Source organism: Dipodomys spectabilis, unplaced genomic scaffold, assembly GCF_019054845.1.
Source record: "Dipodomys spectabilis isolate Male_0828 unplaced genomic scaffold, ASM1905484v1 ptg000085l, whole genome shotgun sequence".
In the NCBI taxonomy this organism is placed as follows: domain Eukaryota; kingdom Metazoa; phylum Chordata; class Mammalia; order Rodentia; family Heteromyidae; genus Dipodomys; species Dipodomys spectabilis.
In genome coordinates this window covers 1,241,728-1,259,364 of record NW_024870762.1, presented here as the reverse complement: position 1 = coordinate 1,259,364, position 17,637 = coordinate 1,241,728, and the positions used below count along the sequence as shown (strand labels likewise).

At 53.8% G+C, this 17,637-nt stretch overlaps 1 protein-coding gene across 2 annotated transcripts in view; it reads right to left on the bottom strand.

The window, feature by feature from the left end:
• Positions 1 to 950: 950 nt before the first annotated feature.
• Positions 951 to 17,637, bottom strand: part of Btbd9 (BTB domain containing 9) — a 341,406-nt gene continuing 324,719 nt past the window's right edge. For both annotated transcript variants that reach the window (XM_042684270.1, XM_042684271.1), the window contains exons 10-11: positions 13,648 to 13,726; positions 951 to 1,140 (exon numbers count right to left, since the gene is read on the bottom strand). In XM_042684270.1, the coding sequence (XP_042540204.1) occupies positions 967 to 1,140; positions 13,648 to 13,726 (253 nt within the window). In that variant the 3' untranslated portion in view covers positions 951 to 966. The remainder of the gene's footprint in view (positions 1,141 to 13,647; positions 13,727 to 17,637) is intronic.

The following is a 17,637-nucleotide window of genomic DNA, read 5'->3' as shown; positions in this document are numbered from 1 at the left end:
GCAGCGGGGCAGGGCGGCAGCGGGGCAAGGTGGCCGCTGGCGAGCAGCAGGTGGACAGACTACAGCAGTCACTCGCTTCCCCGCCACGAGCCCGCCGCTCTCCGCCGCTCTGCGCTTCGCAGTGGCGTGGCTGGGGCTGGGGGTGGGGGTGGGGGGTCACACAGCGGCTCACAGCCGAGGCTACGCCGAGGCTGGCCGCTGGCTGACCCCCTGGTCTGCCAGGACCGAAGGCAGCAGAGCCGCGGCCAGCCAGGGCTCCTCATGCACTCCGAGTGGCTGCCATGATAACCAGTTCCATCTCGGTCCCCCAAGTTCGGGCTGCTACATTTCAGGGTGACAGGTTACTAACTCAGCAATCTGAGTGATTATTGACTCTAGTCCGGCAGACTGGTTTGCTTATTGTGTCTTTGGTGGATCTTGGTCAGACCAAGAAGCATGATGAGCTACGCTGGGGTCTCCTGCACCCCCCCACCCCGCCCAGCTCCTCAGACGGAGGGGAAGTGGAAAGGGCAGGGTCCCAGGGACAGAGCACATGACTGTCAGAACACCTACGGTAACCCACAAAAATGAGGACCACCTGTGGGCAGAGAACCCTCTTCCGAAGTCACCCTGTGGCCTCCAGGTACCCAAGGCCCATGTGCTGGCCGGGCATCCAGCCGCTCGCTCTGCCCCTGGCCTGTCTAGCATCCTTTGCCTGGGTTAGATGAGAGTCAGGGCCTCCGAGGACTTATGAAGATTGAAGACCTATTTTTTCCCCTGGGGACTAGCCTGATCTGCGAGAGAACGAAGTGGCGCCACTCTCCTTGGGAGTCAAGCTGCGCTGCACGCGTGTGCAGCCAGGCCTGCTCCCGGGGGAGTGGGGAGGGCAGCCGGGCCCCGCAGGGTGCGCCCGCTCTGTCCTGGCCCGCCCGCCACACCGTCCCTCTGTCTAGCTGCACCCAAGTCATGTCTTGTGGGCCGCCTCCTTTATTGGTGCTGTCGGTTGGATGATCGTGAGTCGGGGCTGGGACTGGGGGCCTGCAGGGCGTGGGGGTCGAGCTGCTGGCCGGCAGGGCCCACATCTCCCGTCCCAGATTCCTCGCTGCTTTCTTCCTTCTGACTGTTTTGCTCAGGACACTCAAAGTGCACGCAGTGGAACACCTGGGCAGAAAAAGAGAAGACCAGAGAGTGAGAGGCTGCCAGGCGGCCGCCCCATCCTCATCCCCACCCTCGTCCCCGCCAGCCCAACTAAAGGCTGATCAGTCACCACAAAAGTAAATGCCCTAGAGTCCAAGCATCCTGTATCATGGAGGGGAGAGGGGAGGAGTGCTGGAGGGGGGAGGGAGGAAAGGAGGGAAGGGAGAGTCCCCCAAGATCAGATCTGATAGTTAAAGCTACCCCACATGGGCTCCTACAGTAGCCACAGGCCCAGGGCTCGCGCTCCACACAGTGCGTGCTGAGGCGGCTGGCAGGCAGCAGGCTGGGCTGGGCTCTCACTGCCTGGAGCACAGGCAAAGCACTGGACTCTGATGGGCGCTGTGCCGGCTAGGGTGTAGAAGGGGCGGAACACGCGGCATGGAGAGTGGGAACGTACAGCCCAGGAAATACATAGGAGAACAGCCTGTACAGGATGCCTCAGCTTAGAGCTGTAGCTGAGCCACATCCACATCCCAGGCCAGACCAGAGCCACAGATGCACATGGACGCCAGCACACAGAACCAACCGACCTGTCTTCCCAGGACGTCCTAAGGACCACCTCCAAATTTCAACCCAATAGGCAGCACCTTCTATTTAAGAAATAACAACTGGACACCAATGGCTCACACTTGTAATCCTAGCTGCTCAGGAGGCTGAGACCAGAGGATCATGGTTCAAAGCCGGCCTGAGCACGCAAGTCTAATTAAGCACAAAAAGCCTGAAGTGGTGCTGTGGCTCAAGTACACATGAGCATCTGCAGAGAGCTGTGGCTCACAACCCACAGGGCCAGGGCACTGCTGGCTCCAGGGCGCCTGCAGCCAGGATTGTGGACTGTGCCCTGGGATGCACGGCGGGGCTGGCAGGACACCCCACCAGCCCCGAAGGACAGTGGAAGGGGACGGAGGTGGAGGCAGAGGCAGCAGGGGAGCATGCCGAGCACTCCATAGCCAGAACCTGCACATCTGTACACGCACACGTGCACGCGCATGCTCAAGTTCACAGAGAAACTACGGGAGTCATGCTATAAATATAAACTCCAGGCCCTCTTCCTGCATCACTGCGGTTCCCTTTTCCTATTTGTTCATTTATCAACCACTGTTTCAAAGTTCATGTTTCAAACTCCAGCGAGGAGACGAAGACCATGCGCCTGCCGGTGTGTCCAGGTGATGCCCAGACCAGACCCCTCCCCTAACCATGGGGCCCAGTGCTGCCCAGCCTGCCCCCCCATCTTCCTGTTCTTCCTTCCCTCCCTCCCTCATGTATAAACCTCCCTTACCCTCTCTTCCCCTTCGTATACGCTCCTTCCACCCATCTGGGGCCTTCACCTGTTGAGGGGTGGGCTGGTCAGATGGCACAGCCATGCATAGACCCTTGGGAATGACCAGGGCCACCGGCAATGCCCCGGGCTGGGCGGCGTCCATTTTGAAACCTGCCCCTGCATGTCAGGCATTACTCTACCCTTCCTATTCTTCATGCTTTCACAGAACTAAAAGCCTCTATTGGGGGTGGGGGGGGGAGCCCTTCTTCGGCCTGCTGCACGCAAGTCCTGTGGACCGGCAGCAGGTTCTGCCTGTGTCCTCTGACAAAATGGCCCGGCCCTGCTCTGTCCCCACAGCACGTGCCAGGTCCCCCACCAGCCCCTACACCGCTCCCTGAGCTCGCGGAGCCTCGGGCGGGCAGACACTAATCCCTGAATTGACTTACATTTGTCCTACAGCTTATTACTTCTCAGCTCAGCCCGCTCGCCCTGAATGGGTTTTCTCTCCTTTTTCTCTCACCAGCCTCTTGGCAGGCCGAGCCTGAGCTCCTCCCCAGCGCCTGCCAGCCTTCGGGAGCCTCTGCCTGTGCACTGCACTCAAGGCCTGAGTCCCTTCCACAAGAACTGAATCCATAAATGCCGGGGGCTGGGAAAGGAGTTTCCGGATGAGGTCTTCTTGGGAAAGCCCTGGGAGGGGACAACTTGTGGGTCAGTGGCTCCACGCTGTCCTGGGGCCCGGCTCCAGCGCAGCCTCAGTCTGCGCTTCCCCCCTCCCCCCGCACCACCGGGACCACTGGCCAGTCGGTTTCCAAACAGCAATGGAAATGGCAGAGTGCCTCAGCACTGGCCAGGGCTCTTCTTGGAATACTTCCAGAAGCATCCTAACTGTGTCCTGACAGCCAGCGCCCATCATGTGAGGGGTACTCTGGAGTCCCAGGCCCTGCCCGAGCTGGGCAGCCATGAGGAGCCAGGGCCTCGGGGCCACCCTCGGGAGTGGGGCCTGGCTGGGCGGTGCTCTGTGAGCGTCTGCGCCAAGACACTCAGGCTCTTCCTCCACCCGAGGCCACAGGGGAAATCGTTACGTTTAGTGTGTGTGTGTGAAGGGTCCACGTGAGGCCTGCAGTGGAGGGGAGGCGGGTGCAAGGTGGGCGTCAGTGCAGAACAAAAGACCACTCCAACAGCAGGCAGGGCAGGGTGAGCGGGGTAGCAGGCACCTCAGAGGGCGCTCCTGACCGAGGCGGGCGTGCTTCCAGGAAGGAGACACAGCCCAGAATGCCAGGAAGGGACAGAGGCCAAGCAGTGAGCAGTCCGTCAGGTTGCGGAGTACAAGGGCAATGGCCGAGACAGCCTGGGAACAGGAGCGTGGAAACACGGGCGGGCTGTGGCCCAGGCAGGCAGCTCGGAGCGGGTGCAAGTGCGGGGACTTCTTGCCATTTAATACTCAAAACAGATAATGAAAGGAATATATGTTTGTGGTGATAGTTTAAATGCCATCTACGTGTTTTAAAAGCACATAAACTACAAACCTTTAAACCTTGAAGTTCCTGAGGTAGAACAGCATTTACAAAGAATAAGAAGGAGCTGTTTTGTTTTTGTGTTTGTTTGTTTGTTGGTCGTGGGCCCTGGTCACCGTCCCTCAGCACTTCAGTGCAGGGCTAGTGCTCTATCACTGAGCCACCTTCCCAGCTCTGAGTCTTCATTTTTAAACAGCTCCTTCCCAGGGCTGGGAAGGTGGCTCAGTGGTAGAGTGCTTGCCTTGCATGTGTAAGGTCCTGGGTTCAATTCCGCAGTACCACATAAGCAGAAAAAGCCAGAAGTGACGCTGTGGCTCAAGTGAGTGAGCGCCAGCCTTGAGCTGAAGAGCTGAGGGACAGCGCCCAGGCCGAGTTCAGGCCCCACGACCGACAAAAAAAAAAATAAATAAAGTTAAAAACTCATAGAATTTGACGAGAATTTAGACTGACAAAAGAAAAGATGGGAGACCACAGTGGTCCCTGGGATCTTCTCAAGGGACAGAGCCACCATTCTCCATGTGGCTCCCGGGGCTCAGCTGGGCTGCCCTGGCTGAGCCCTGCCAGGGGCTCTTGGGATCCTGTTGCTGTTACTTATGTATTTATCTAGTTTTGGGGTTTGAACTTGGGGTTTCAAGTTTGCTGGCTAGACAGGTACCCTACCACTTGATCCACACCTCCAGTCTTTTTTGCTCTGGTTCTTTTAGAGGTCCGGGGGTCTCACTTTTTGCTAGGCCTTTTTGTTTAGATCAGGCCATCCTTACCATCCTCCTCGGATCTCAGCCTCCTGCATAACTGGACGGCAGGCATGAGCCACGGTGCTTGGCACTGCCTTTGATTTTGATCTTCAGGGATCGTGCTAGGACCAGCTCTGACCACAAGGGTGTGAGGGTGGGGCAGAGGCAGCCCCACCCGGGGGCTGCCCACTCTTCTCACGTGGAACCCGCCACTCGCCAGGGCGGTGCACTCACTCCCACACGCACACACTGCAGTGCGTGAGGGTGTGCAAGGCTCCTCTCGTCTGGAGAGGACAGGTGCACACACCTGGGCCCTGAAGGGCTGGCAGGTTAGGAGGCAGACAGGAGGGGGTACAGAGAGGGTTCCCACTCAGGGCATCGCAGTGGCAGCCGGTCCTCTCCTGCCCACTCTGGGAACACGGCCTTGCTCAGCTGATGATTCACACTTGCCAGCCGGGGACCAAACACAGCACCAGGGCCAACAGCACCCAGCGAGCCCATGGACCACGGCAGACGTGCAGAATGCTGAGCTACTGGCACCGTCCCACCGCCGCTGAGGGAGGGCAGGGCAGGGTGCCACAGATGGGCCTCCAGAAGGGACTGAATCAGGAAGGTCCTGAATTTCTTCTCAGAGTGGGTGTGAAGCGAGCCCCCCTAGGAAACTGGCCTTCCACAGCAGCCAGGCTGCGCAGGTGGGGCCCGGGCCATCTCCTGAGCCTCACACAGTCCCCCCGCCTCCCCCGGTACGGCAAGGGAGGAGGTGTCTTGAGGTGATGGCTTGGGTGGGTGTCACCACACTGGGGGTGAGGGAGTACTCAGGAGGGCTCCTGTCCATCACGCCACAGCAGGACTCCTCTGGACAGGCCTGTGTCTGCTGGGGCACCCGGGCCTCAGCTTTCTTTTGGCGCAGAAGCCCCCGTGATTCAGTGCGCTCTTCTGAGCCTTCACTTCCCAGGGCGGCACTACCCTCAGAAAGGATGTGACCAGAAGCGAATGAGGCGTACAGGGCAGAGGCACAGCTCTGATTTATGCAAAGCCATTACTCGGCTGCCGCGTCATTTTCCCTTCCCCTTTTTGGCAGTCGTGTATCCCATTAGCCTGTTTGATTGCTGCTGCTCACAAAGGGGCACCTTCGCTGAGCCATCTTCGGCGGGCCCTGGATCTGTCCCTCGAGAGGAGCTGCCTAATTTGCAATGAAGTCGTGTGTAGGGATCTGACACAGCCCCGCCACAGTCTGGCGTCCTTTCTGTAGCTACTGGTTATTATCACTTCGCCTCGCCCTTCTGGGAGCCACAATCCGGACACGTCTCAGGCAGTCTGCTGCGTCCTCTTCCCCATGAACCCTGGGCAGGACAGATGCACACACCCAGTCCCTTCACAGTGACCAGGCGAATGCCCTGGTGTGCACTGCGGCCTTGCCTTAGAAGGACACCCAACAGTCCTGGCCTGATCTATCTTCACGGGTCTTAGAAGCGGAAGCCTGTGATAATTTTCCCAAGTTGGCCTGAGTCCACTGTGAACTATAGCAGAAATTGCGAAAATTTAATAAATGCTGATCAATGGCTCTACCTTGCCTCTGTGGTTTCTCCTGAGTAATTTCCACAGACCACTTCCTGCCAACCAATACAAATAGGATTTCAGATCCAAGCTTTCAACTCACATTTGCAAGGTGACATATCTGTATGGAACAGATACTACTTCACCATAGCTGCCATACGTCAGGGGCAAAGTCACGGTTCTGACGTGTGCTCCCCGCACACCGCTTCCCTCCTCCAGGCTGGGCGTGTGCCTGTCCCTCCCCAGGCTCTGCGGCCACTCACCCCACGGAGGACGGCGTCCACCCCACGGAGGACGGCGTCCACCCCACCGAGGACGGCGTCCACCCCACGGAGGATCGCCATGGCTCTTATGCTCATTCCTGAACAGAGCTCACGGCCATACACAGACTACAGAGCAAAAGGAAGACCAAGAACTTCCAACAAAATGCCCGTTTGCATCAGCCCTGAGCAGAGCAACCCGGGCCCTGTCTCAGAGGGAGTTGCTGGGGACAGTGGGGCACTGAAATCCTCGAGCACACGGCTGGTCCCCCGAGGCGAGGCGTGCCAGGGAGGCTCCAGGTGAGCAGGCTGGCCCGAGGTGGAGACTGACGCCCTCCAAGAGAGCTTTCTCACGCCCACAGGGAACCGCGCCTGATGCTTCGAGGGTTCGGGAGAAGAGCCTTTCCTGAAGGAGTCCTGAGGTTCAGACGGCTGTTATTTATTCGTGTGGCCCCACAGTTGCAGGGACAGCCACTATTGTTTTAATTAGTTTGGTCACAAAGTGCTGGGTGTATTTTTAAGTTACTTAAGGAAAAACAGAAAAGCAAAAACCAAAAGCTAAGAAACAAATAAAAAGACAAGAGAGTTTTTGTTCCAGATTTCTGAGATGTCTGAGATCTCCACTCAGTGGACAGGTCTCACCAAGACCCCCTTCCCGTCAGGAAAGCGTCTCCCAAAGGCCCCCACAGTGAAGGCTCCCAAGGCCCCAGCTGTTGGCAAGGCAGCACAGAGACACCACTTCACAGCCTACTGCTGGCTCAGCACACGACAGTGACTCGTGTGTCCCCAGCTCTGGGCACTTACCTGCCCAGGTCTCTCCCTCCCCCAGGCCAGCTCGGGACAGAACTACTGCAATCCCGATACACAGGTCTAAAGACGAGCAGTGTGGAGACAGCACGCCATCCCTGGTAACACGGCATGTTTCTTCTCTTCCCATCAGAGACTTTCATAACAGCATGAAGATGCTCCCATAAGATTTTATCTCATAATTAGGCAACAAATGAAATGCTTTTGTCTTTCTGACTTGCTGGGAAGGAACCTGTAAGCTCTAGATCATTTCCCCCATTTTAAAGACAAGGCAGAGACAAGTGGTGCTGGGTGAAGCACCGGTGGGAGGTGAGGCTGCCCTGCCTCTGGCCAGGCTCCTTCCTTCCTTTCCCACCCTCCCTTCTTCCCCTTCTGCTCAGGACGCACCTCCCTGTCTCTCATTAGCTGTTTCTCAGTGCCCGCCAGCTAGACCCTCCCTGGTTTTTTTCTGTAGGCCCTGAGCTTGACCCTTATCTGTATGTGTAGCCCTTAAATCAGGGTTTCTGCGGGGATTGGCTCACCAGAAACACTGACTTCCTGGCCTCTTAATTTCTTGCGTGAAATGACCCAGGCTTTCTCCTCACCACCACGGGCCTTTTGTTCTCCAAGGACAAGGGAGCACTGCCTGCGGCCGTCTTCCCGTGTCCCTCCCTCCTTCCCAGATCCTGGGGGTCTTGGAGCCCTGGTGCTAGCGGGCTTCCTGGAGGACTGCCATGTGTTGAGATGGAGATGCTGTAACACGATCTCTGCTCTCAAGTGAGGAGCGACTGCTCAGAGCCTCCTGCGGGGACATTAGGAAATCCTACAAGTCCCAGGCTGCCTACCAGGGCCAACTGTCCCCACCCAGGCCCCGCTGTTCCTGTGCTGGCTTCTCTGGCCAGCACCTCATCCTGACACACCCACACAGGCCTCCTGGTGACTCCCATCTCTACGCTTGTACAGGTTTCACCACACACATCCGGCCTCACCGGGGTCCTCGGGAGTGCGGGGCTCCCTGGCAGCTGGCTCTGTGGGCAAGGGCCTCCCTCCTTTCTGTTGGCTTCAAATCTGAGGCTGTGCCTCTCCACCCGCTGAATCCCAGCTGCTGCTCCCCGGGGTTCTGGCTTCCTGAGCTAGCATGTGGCCTCCGTGAGGACCCTTGGGGGAGGCCTGAGGGGGTCCTGGGGAGGCAGAGGGTGTGGTCACGCCCAGCTAGGGGGCCCAGCGCAGGAGTGTGTAAAATCGTTACCAGCAGGCCAAGGAAGGGCATTTATTCAGATGTTTTAGAATCTGTTTCGTGTGTGTGTGTGTGTGTGTGTGTGTGTGTGTGTGTGTCTTTGCTCCACTAGAGCCACATGTTGCTATGGGAACGAGGCTGGCACTGGGAGCCCAGAGCCACTCTCTGACCTGACAGAAGCCTGTAAATAAATTCTGCCTCGCTCCAGGCTCGGGGCTGAGTGGTCCTGGAGGGCAGCTCAAGTAGCCACTTGCAGATGGTCTGTCCTGCGGATGCCGGCTCGTTCGGAGCCCTGACACACGCTGTGGCCTATCACTATTCCTGACACGGTGCAGGGAAGGAAGCACCCTCCGGAACTTTCCAAGGCACAGTCCCACCACATCCATCTGCCCCACGGACCATTTGCAGATGGGGAAAATGCGCACCTAATGCAGGTGGGCTCGGGCTGGCTCAGGCTCAGGACGGAGGGTGCATTTTCCTCGTGTCACCCGCCCTAGCCTCCCATGGTTCTTGCTGAGATAACCTTCGTTCCACAGCAGCTTTGCCACGTGTGCAGGCATGGGCAGTTGTTTGGTTTGGCCTGTTTTGAGGGTCACATGAACTGGATCCTACACTCTGTCTGTGCGCCAGTGTCTTCTAGCGTGCTCTGCGGTTCATCCACAGGGAGGGTGGTCCAGGCAGGACACACAGGGCTCTGCCCACTCTGTTGTGGGTGGTGACTGCTGTGTTCTGCTGGTGTCTGGGGATCAAGATGGTGGTGAGAGCACTGCCCCAGGCGTCCTGAGCTGCAGAGGAGTTTGTCACAACAGATAAGGGGTGGGAACAGCCGTCAGGCGAAAGTAGCACACACATGCTCAGCCTCAGCACGGAGGGCGGCACCCCTGCCCGAGCACAGGCTGGTGCTGCCCCACGCTCCACACTGGGCTGATACTTGGCACTGTCCTCATCTTTAAAATGAGGACTGGGGCAGCACCCACTTCACATATGAGGGTTAAGTGCAGGGGCTGGAAGTGGGGCCTGACACTTAGCGCTCAATCCTAGCGCTTGCTACTTTCATTTGTAAGTATTCGTGTTGTGTGTAAGGTTTTGAAACTAGGGACATTTACTACATATAGTTTCTTATGTACAAAAAAAATGGCTTAAGAAAATCCTCAATATGATGACTTTAGAACTTTGTTCTCTCAATAGTAAAATTATTCTACTAAATCTTTTCCTTTACTTGTTTGACTGATGGGATGAGAGATGGCTACACCGACAGGATCGTTTGTTCCTTTACTGATTCAACTAACAGGGGCTCTATTCTTACATGTGCTGGACACTGCTGGGTGCCAAGATTCCAAGGTGGACGTGATGCAGCCCCTCTCTTCCCCACGCAAGCCCAGTAATCGCAGCGGAACCTGAGGGCCGGGTGCAGCTGTCAATACCACCCTCAGGGGCTGCTATCGACTTGACATAGCCTTCGTGTGGTCCTGTCTTTCTGTACTGCAGAAAGCTCACTCCTTTTTTAATGCCACATACATCCGTGCCACTGAGCTGCCTGACTCTTGAGAAATCACTTCAGAATGTTCTCTCAAACTCAGATTATCAGAACATCCATAAAAGAGACATATTTTTCATTCTTCTTAATACTAATGACTAATTTTTATAGGTCTACAGACTCGATCTCGTTTAAACTCAGCTGGTTTTCTTTAAGGATGTAGGTGTGTGCCTTTGTTACTTTGCTAAGATAATTAATAAAACGAACATGGAGGGGTCGAGAAGAGGCTTTCAGAATGCGCACAGCCTTGCAGCACGGTAACCGGAGTTGGCGCCTGAGGTCTGCATCAATGGTGGTGGATGGTAACAGGGTTGAACCTTCTCTAGACAGAGAGGCTGACAAGGGGGAGCGCTGTCTGCCCCACCCACCCTCTGGGGCAGGGGAAGGCTCAGAGCTGAGCAGCGGTAGAAGTGGGTGAAGCCACACAGGAATGAATAACCCTACGTTTGCTGTGTGGGCCACTGAGACCACCAAGAGTGGCTGAGGAAATAGTTCAGAGTGACCTTTCTGGTCACAGGCACGGGGAGCAGCAGGAGGACAAAGGATAGGAGGCTGTGGTGCTGTAAGGCTGGCCTCCTGGGGCTGCCAACTAGTGAGAGGCCAGGAGGAAGACAAAGGAAAGCAGCAGAAGGCCAGTGTGAGCTGAGCTGTACAGACAGACAGGAGGAGCAGGAGAGGACTCACATGCTGAAGGGCCCGGCAAGGACAGGTGAGTGTGCTGAGGAGTTGAGACAAGTCTCCGGAGTGTGGAGCAGGAAGTGGAGGAGTCCTGAGGAGGCAGGCGGAGTAAACACAGCTAAAAAGTACATGCACTCATTGCTATGGTGATCACAAAAGAAGATGAGACACGGAGGCCAGTGGCAGCCGAGCACTTCCCAGAGGAGAGGGAAGGGCTGCGGGAGGAAATCAGAAGCATGCAAAAACAGATCACTAAAAAACTGGACTCTCCACGGACCTCGGGGCTGCTGCCACCTGAGAACACCGGTGGATGCTCGGACGGGAGGGCCTGACAGCAGGGTACCTCCGCCTCCAGAGCCCGGGGGGGGGGGGGGGGACGGGGAGAAAACCTCTCCCGGGTTACGTACCCCAGGACAACCACCAGAGAGACCTGCAGTGCAGTGAGGACAGGAGGGGGACACACACCTCCATCCTCCAGAGTGTGTTCCACCTTGAGAAAGAGATGCTCCGAGTCTCCCTTCTGATGGCACAGCTCTGGCTCCCGTGGGGCTGAGAGTGGGTTGTGCTGGGTGCCTCACCCCCAGCCTCCTTCCCCAGGTCAGGCCCCACAACGCAAGGAATGGCCTCCTGCCTGGGCCACCCCCCTCTCTGTAGGGCTGTCGCCAGAAGTACTGCCCCACTAAGATGCCCTCCTGCCCTCCCACCCCGGCACTTGAACTGTTAGAATTCTGAGACAGGTGACACTGCTTCATCCAACTGATATCCCAGACCAAGATGCTGCTTAAAGAGAACCTCTCTTAGAGACTGTCACACTGTGGGTGCTAGGCAAACGCAAGCTTTTGTCTTTCCTGTGCATCCTGAGGATGACAGTTCATGCATCTTGCCTGACGGTCCTGTTCATCATGTAGTTTATGATTGCAGATGTTTTTCAGTTGACAGTGCTACATTGAGACTTTATTTTGTTAATCACAAATGGAGTCAGTAAGGCAGCAGATCACATTACTCACCAGCCAAATGAGACAGATCACGAATTAAGAAGTGAGCCACCAGCAAGGTCACGGGCTGGTCCAGTCTGTACCCAGATGGCTGGTAGCCCTACTTCTGCACAGGTATTTTGGAGAAAATTGTCATGAAGAGAGATTTCTCATGATAACTTTGGAGTTTTATAATGGAAAGCTACTCTTCACCAAGGAAAAGTTCAAAATACCACATCTAAGAATCTTTTTCCTTTCTTTTTTGGTTATGAGAAGATGGGCTGGATTCAATGTATGCCTGGAAGGGACCCTGATCAGACGGGAGGTTCTGTCTGCTGTGACCTGAGATTCCTTCTGTTGTAATAAGTAATTTCAGAATTGGTGTTCTGAGGGGAGCTGCATTGTAATAAAAGGACTACAAATAGAAAATATGTAATTTGAGTTCAATGTTATTTATAAAGATGTTTCAGTTTTTCATATTTAGTAAGTGAACACATAATTAACACAGCTTAAGTGGTAAGTAAAATTTCAGTTTATTGGGAATTTTTTTTGTGGTACTGGTACTTGAACTTAGGGCGTGAGCACTATCCCTTAGCTTTCCTTTTTTTTTCTGCTCAAGGCTGGCATTCTGCCACTTGAGCCACAGCCCCACCACCAAGTTTTAGAACTATTATGGGTTGGGGATAGAATATTAAAATGCAGGTTTACATTTACTTTTGTTATAACACACACACAAAGTGCTTCTATGACCTGATTTTTAGAATTCTTGAATTTTTGTTTTAAAAACACAGAAATGATTTGTTATTGTAACTTTGAGGTCTTTTGAAATAGCCCTGTTTATTCTGAGGGGGTAGGAGAAAACACTCAGTTTCTGTTTGTTCACACGATCCTCCCTGGAAGAAACACACTGTGGGTGTGGATCATTTTGATTCTAAATAAGTAAAAAGGCAAAATGAATCTAAATTGTCATATTTTTTCATTTTTTAAAGTGCTAGATGCACCTTGACTGCCCTGGGAGAATTCTCACTCCACGAATGAGTAGGGCACTGCATGCTGTGTTCTGAGAGCATTAGAATGCTTTCTCCCTCCACAGCTGCCTGGGCCCTGTTTAATCTGCACGCCCTCGGGCAGGGGTGGCCTTCCGGCCAGTGCTGCAGACAGTGTCCAGGGCCCTATCTTGGGACTGGCATTCAGGACTCATACCACACCCTGCTGGTGCCCAGGGAGCAGAGGACGGATAGCCAGTACTGAGAAGGACAGAAAGGGTGGGAGTCAGAGTGTGTGTGCTCTTCCCCTACCCCTCCGCATGGGGTTTCCTTATAAAACACAATGAAAGGAGAAAAACATCTGAGCCACAGAGCATTAAGCCCCAAGCACAGGGCCCCAGCTGAGCATCCTGGTGGACCACCCATGAAGTCAGCCTGGGAGAACTGAGAAAGACCATGGAAAGGGGAAATTGCAGGTTCACAGCTGCTTTCTGGCTTCTCATTTACCTCTTGAATTTCTCCTTGTCTTTTATGTGTTTTCTCTACAGAAAGGCCCCTCAGAGGTGTACACTGCATGGGAATGATGACATACAAGCAAGAGAGGGACAAGCAAAGCGAGCCAACAGCACAGCCTCCAGCTAGACACCACACTCAGAGGGCCAAGGACTATGAGGTTTGGGCCAGGGTGTTTGACCTTTCAAGGTCTTGGTGGTGGCTGATCTGGCGGAGGCTGGAGGAAACCAAAGCACTACATGTTTGCTTTCATCTGCTGGTAGGGAGTATCTACACACGGTAATGATGGCCCCATGGGGCGGGAGCAGGGCTTCCTCTGCACAGAACTGTGGCAACAACAGCCATTAGCAGGCAGAGAAAACCGTTCCACTTAACTCAGATTAGATGTTTACCTGGCCCTCACAAATATCACAGCATTCTCCAGAAGAGAGCCTTACCTCATTCGCTGTGTTGTGTGTTCCAACAATGCGGATGAAGGAGGCAGGCTGTCTTTCAAAGGTGACCGACTGCCAGGACCTGTGAGAGGAAACACAACCATTTGCCTGGTCAGACAGTGCAGCTAACTCTGGAATGGTGTCCACTCCTCCCGTGTGGCAGGAGGGGCTGGGCAGGGCCCCTCTAAGGTGGAGATGGAGGAGGAGGTGGTACACAGCATCCCCTGGGAGTCTGCCATCGTGTGAAGAAGGCACCCTACTGTCTGCAGATGTGACTTAGGGTTCTTAGCAAGTGAAGTGGCAAGAGTGTGGGTGTGGGTAGGTGGAAATGTAATGGAGGTGGGCAGGAATGGGAAACATGCATCCCTTATCTGTGCCAGGAGACATGGCACAGGATGGGGCTGGACCCACTTCAAAGGGCAAGTCCCACTCCTAGGCCCACAGCAGTGGGGTCACTCGCTGCCAAGCCAGAGATGGCACCTAGGCAGGCAAATGCTCCACAATCCTCCCCCCTTTTCTGCTTCCAAATGCAGCCCATGTGGCCTGCTCTCAGGACTGGCCCATCTGTGTTCTCTAGTGTAACCCCAATATTTTAAGGGCAATGCTATACCTATCAACTTGGGTGGAAACCAGCCACACAGGCCTGGAACAAACGCTGAAGGGAGGGGATCTCTTGGCCCAACACTCATCAGCTCATCAGAATGCACCAGAGGAGCGCGGGACACCCACCACTGTAAACTCCAATAATATTTTCTGTAATAAATGTGAGGAGTTCACAGTAGCTGCCATCCCTCCTCCGCTCACACAGTGGAAATGCCAGCTGCTGCGAAGCTGTTTCCTGTAATTGTCTAATTACCAAGTAATGCTAGCAAAGAAAATATATGTATTTGCAGTTTGTTTTTCCCCCTTTGGCTTCAGGTGCTCCATTCTCTCTCTCTCTCTCTCTCTCTTTCTCCCCCCCCCTTCTCTCTCCAAACCTCCCACTGAGATTGATTCACTGCTGCCTGGACACTAGTCCTCTTAAGGTCATTAAAAAGTCATTACCATCCTGTGTACAAAGGCTGTGCCTCTGAAAGCAGTTTTCTGAAAACAGAGTAAGAAAAATCACTCTCTGGGTAAGAATGTTATTTTCATACATGGAGGCAAGGCTGTCTGACCATTGGAGCTTGAGCTCTTGCCTCGTTTCCTTGTGGGGGGACCCTGGTCCTCGGCTCCCCGGCTCTCTCCAGCAGCCTGCAGACAGGAGGCAGACTGTAGGCAGGGAAGGCCTGCAGGCTGTGGGGGTTCCACCGGCTTGGTGGTCCCTCCTGACCTAAGCCTCATTCTTGCAGCAGGTGAGGGGGGGAGGGAAAGAGAATCACTGTGCCCCATCTCCGTCTCTAAAGGAAGCTGCAGTACACATGCCAAAGCTGGTCTGCCACCTGCTTCTCAGAAAAACAGAAGTAGGATGAATGACAACAGCCTGTCACAACTGCTGGGCTTGAGTCAAGAGTTTCACAGAAAAGATGGGGTGGGAGGGAGGGTAGAAGAGAGGCTGCAGAACCATGACTTTTTTTTTTTTTTTGCCTCAGCTTTCTAAACCAGTGGTGCAGGTACAGGGCGAGACTTTGCGCGTGGAAGTTCTCGGTCCTCGTGGCTTGCGTGGCTCTGAACTTGCAGCATGTGCCCCGCCCTTCCTCCTCAGGACAGGAAGTGAGGCCTGAATTTGGTGTCGGAGGCGGATGGGCCTCATTGTCCACCTCCACAAATGTCCTGTCACTGCCCCCCTCCACTCTCTCGAAACCAGGCTTCCACCTGGCCTTAGGGCTCCGGGCAGGGTGGCAGCCTGAGCAGGAGGGAGCGGTCTGTGAGTAATAAGATCAGAAGGTCTCAATTTAATACCAATCCTCCATTACATTGCATTAGTATCTAATCACATTAGAGTTCATTTGCACTAACACAGCCTGAGAGTTGAATATATGATTTCATTTTCAGCAGAACTAGATACCAATCCTAAGAGCAGAGTATCAGCAGGAAGAAAGGCTGGGTAAGATGAGGTAATGAGCACTTCTCCCTCCCCAGCTACCAAATCCATTTCCCCCCAACTTCTTTGAAATAGCCATCTGCTGCTCAACGTAGAAATGACAAACTGACTCTGGATGGACATCACCACACCAAGCCACACTTGCATTCCCTGGGCAGCCTCAAAAGAGGGCAGGAGCCTCCCACCACGCAGCACACGGGGCACGGCCGCTGCCGCAACGCTTTGGTGGCAGACGACCTGCCAGGTCTCCTCTTCAGGAGCACATCTTCCATCTTAGAGGAGAAACAAGAGCCTCTGGAGTGCAGCAGCCACGCAGCTCAGAGCCAGGCCCGGGGAGGAGTCTACACAGCAGCAAAATCCATGTCGTCTTTGAAAGTTTGCCACGAACAAGGAAACTCCACATGGGACTATAGTCCAATCCTCATTGGCTCTATAGCAGACAAAATACAGCCCTTTTCTTACTTGTCAGGACTTCAAGAATGTAGTCTCAATTGTAAATATATGCATCACATGCAATATGGAGAGAGAGAGAGCGAGAGCGAGAAAGAGAGAGAGGGAGAGAACTATAGTCTAGAGAATAATTGGCAAATAGTGATTAAGATTTTAACTTTGTTAGGGAGTGGGGGTGGGGATGGGGGTAGAAAAGAGAAACAGACTGCTGGGGGAGTAGGTGGGTACTAGTAGGAGGGGATCAACCTAACCAGGAGTATAAAGGAGGCTGATTACTGTCAAACAGACCATTTGCAATTAGGTAAATGGAACCTGTTGAAATTGTTTTGGGAAGGGGGAAGAGGGGCAGGAAGAGTGATAGAGAGTGAAATTGATTGGTACACATTGTCTTTTTTTTTTTTTTGGTCCGGTCATGGGGCCTGAACTCTGGGCCTGGGCGCTGTCCCTCAGCTCTTCAGCTCAAGGCTAGCGCTCTACCACTTGAGCCACAGCGCCACTTCCGGCCTTTTTTTTTTTTTCTGCTTATGTGGTGCTGAGGAATCGAACCCAGGGCCTCATGCATGCAAGGCAAGCACTCTACCACTGAGCCACCTTCCCAGCCAACACATTGTAAACATGTATAGAAATATGACAATTAAATCCCACTCTGTAAAACCAATGTAAGCTAATTAAAAAAAATCTTAAAACAGAAGAAAAAATATTTTAGCTTTGAAGATTGGGGGTGTGGCATTGTTGCAGAGTGCTTGCCTAGCATATGTAGGCCATGAATTTGATCCACTGGGGGCAGGGAATACTTTAGCTGTGGATGGAAGAATTTCAAGAATTATTGACTTTAGTTTTGTACTTTCCTGTACTGTTTCAATTTAGTATAGTGTATATGCATACATCTATAAATTCCAGTGATCAACCACAGACCATATAACAGGAAGCTACGGAGACACCATCACTGTAGTGTCACAAAAAATACTCGGGTTCAGAGGATGACGGGGAGTGGGAACAGCAGACAATCTCCATCTTTCATGGTCTAGGGCAGAGTGGCATGTGGTTGACAATTAGGTCTAGTGCCAGGTTGTCTGGGTGTGATTCCCAGTCTGAACTTGGAATGGCTGCTTAACCCCCATGGGCCTCAGCCTCATCTGTAAAATGACAACAATTATCTGAAATACTTTGTGAAGATTAAGCACATTATCAAATGTAAAACACCTAGAAGAATGTGGGTAGGTCTACTGAGCACTAGAAAAACAATGAATGAACTGGGAAGACATGCTGCTTCCCTGGGCCTCATCAAGTTGGATGGGAAAGGGGGTATGACCCAGTAACTACCTGGGCACCCAAGGTGACTCCCACCAGTACCCAAGTCTCTGAGGCAGCTGCGCAGCTGGGCTCTGTGTTAGAATTAGACAGGTATTGGTTGAATGCTTTCTTGGGCTTGGCAGGTGCTGGGTGTTATAAGGGAATCCCTGCAAAATGTAACCTGGTCCTTAAGAAGTTTCTCATGCCACCAGGGAGATCAGCCGTCC